The sequence below is a fragment of the Cucurbita moschata genome, unplaced genomic scaffold, assembly GCF_002738365.1.
Source record: "Cucurbita moschata cultivar Rifu unplaced genomic scaffold, Cmos_1.0 Cmo_Scf00045, whole genome shotgun sequence".
NCBI classification, from domain to species: domain Eukaryota; kingdom Viridiplantae; phylum Streptophyta; class Magnoliopsida; order Cucurbitales; family Cucurbitaceae; genus Cucurbita; species Cucurbita moschata.
Genome location: NW_019268561.1, coordinates 610,661 through 612,774, shown reverse-complemented (window position 1 = coordinate 612,774; position 2,114 = coordinate 610,661). Strand labels below are relative to the sequence as shown.

At 34.8% G+C, this 2,114-nt stretch overlaps 1 protein-coding gene across 5 annotated transcripts in view; it reads left to right on the top strand.

Moving 5' to 3' along the window:
- Nucleotides 1–146: 146 nt before the first annotated feature.
- LOC111434683 (serine/arginine-rich splicing factor SC35-like) overlaps nucleotides 147–2,114 on the top strand; it is a 5,795-nt gene continuing 3,827 nt past the window's right edge. For 3 of the 5 annotated variants that reach the window (XR_002708983.1, XR_002708982.1, XM_023072158.1), the window contains exons 1-5: nucleotides 149–314; nucleotides 420–498; nucleotides 886–965; nucleotides 1,292–1,358; nucleotides 1,474–1,545. Coding sequence is in view for 1 of the 5 variants with exons in the window: in XM_023072158.1 (XP_022927926.1) it covers nucleotides 239–314; nucleotides 420–498; nucleotides 886–965; nucleotides 1,292–1,358; nucleotides 1,474–1,545 (374 nt within the window). In the remaining 4 variants the exon portion in view is untranslated. Of the gene's footprint in view, nucleotides 315–419; nucleotides 499–885; nucleotides 966–1,291; nucleotides 1,359–1,473; nucleotides 1,546–2,114 lie in introns of all 5 variants that reach the window. The other 2 variants (XR_002708985.1, XR_002708984.1) reach the window with 1 other exon arrangement.

Sequence of the window (2,114 nt, the reverse complement as noted above, 5' to 3'; positions counted from 1 at the left end):
AAAAAAAAAAAAAAAAAAAAAAAAAAAAAAAAAAAAAAAAAAAAAAAAAAAAAAAACGAGAACGTAAATAAGGAGTAATAGAGGGGCAATTAAGAAATAGTGATATTTACTTATCTGCCCCTCTCTGTATATTAATATTCTTCTTCCTCGGCTCTTCCGGATAGTTCACTCGACGGATCTCTCTTCTTCTATTCTCTGGAACCCTAACCCTAACCCTAATCTTCATCGTCCTACAAAAATGTCTCATTTTGGAAGGTCAGGTCCTCCAGATATTACAGACACCTACTCGCTTCTCGTGCTCAACATCACCTTCCGTATGCTTCAATCTCCCTCTCTTTCTTAATTCTTTTTGTTTCTTTTTTTTGTTTTGGTTTTGTTTCTTGATTCTTAGCTGTGACTGAGATTTTATGTGTTTTTAGGCACCACTGCTGATGACCTCTACCCGCTTTTCCACAAGTATGGTAAGGTTGTCGATATCTTCATCCCCAGAGATCGAAGGTATAGTTCCCTGCTTTGTTGCGATTGATTACCCTTTTTTTCTTTTTTCTTTTTTAATGATTTTATCCTCTGGAATTTGTTTGATTTCTGTTAGAAATGATAGAATTTTTAATAGCTGGCATGAGTTTTGTGTTTGTTAGATTAAACATTTAGAGGTTTAGGATTGAGTTGATTTCCTTTCATTGATATTCTTCTAGTTTTTGTGACATCAGTTTGCACGTGAATGGAATTGTACTCTTCATTCAGCTTAAATGCTGCATGGGGTTTTTTATTTTTATATTTCATTTTTTTTTGTTTGTTTATTTATTTTAAAATTTTAGAATTGGGAATTGATTACTTTCGTTTTGACTGTTTCGTGATTGTCTCTTATGTTGTTTTGTGGGCTAGGACTGGTGATTCTAGAGGTTTTGCATTTGTGCGTTACAAGTACGCAGATGAAGCTCAGAAAGCAGTGGACAGGCTAGATGGTACCCCCGCCACTTTGTCTCATGTTGTTTGATTTTGTCCTTGTCCTCTCCAAGTGGAAGTGATTTGTACATACTCACAAGCTACAAGGATGATGTTTGAGGATAGAAGGCAGATAACCTTTTGGGCGTTATTAACATCATTTTGGGTCTATAATTTCAAGAAGTTCTGAAATTGATTCCCTCACTTCTTTGTTAGTTCTGGTTGACTTATAGTCATGCCTCTACTCTCCTCCATTCGACAAGTTCAATGTGTTTGGTTTAGGGAGTTAACCTGCTGAATATGAATTGGAAACTGAAATACGTATATATTCTATGTTGTGTTCCAGGCACTGTGGTTGATGGACGAGAGATAACTGTCCAGTTTGCTAAATATGGTCCAAATGCTGAAAAGATGTGAGTCATGAAGTAGTGCTTTTACTCTTTTCCCTCATGCTTGGGCTCTTTTCACTTCAGATATATTTGTTTTGCTACTAATGGGTGTTGTTTCTATGTCAAAATATGTTTTTAGTCAGAAAGGAAAAATCAGCGAACCATTTCCAAAGTCAAGACACAGGTCTAGAAGTCGTAGTCCACGGAGACGGTAATTTTTTCTTCCACATCCATTAGTAATGTCTTTGGAGATGCTGAAATTTTATATACTACGATTGAATATTTGTTATCCTTGAGGAATCTAGCCCAGTCATTAGATTTCTGTTGTGGAATAATTATTTCCCCAGATTGAGATGTTCAAGGGTGAAAGCTTTTGTGGGATAGGATATCGGAGGAATATGTGCAGTCACACTTTTTGAAACCTCAGATTATTGTGATTACTGTCCGTGCAGAGGACTATTTATTGGACTCCTGTTTCTTCTATCTCAGATATGATATTCAAAATGCAGCAGTGATTCTATCATGAGATGTCATAATTATGGAAATGTAAAATGTTGGTAGATCTAAAAGGAAATTGTCTTAGTGTAATTTATATATGGCTTGGGTTAGGTAGCGGTGTTCAATTCTTTTCTTTCATGAAGTCCAGGTTTTGTCCATTTGCTTGAAAGTTACTAACTAAAACTCCGTACTTTCTTGGATTATCTTGTTAAGGTCCATTTTTATCTGGTTTTTATCTGGTTTTTTTTTTTTTTTTTTTTTTTTTTTTTTTTTTTTTTTTTT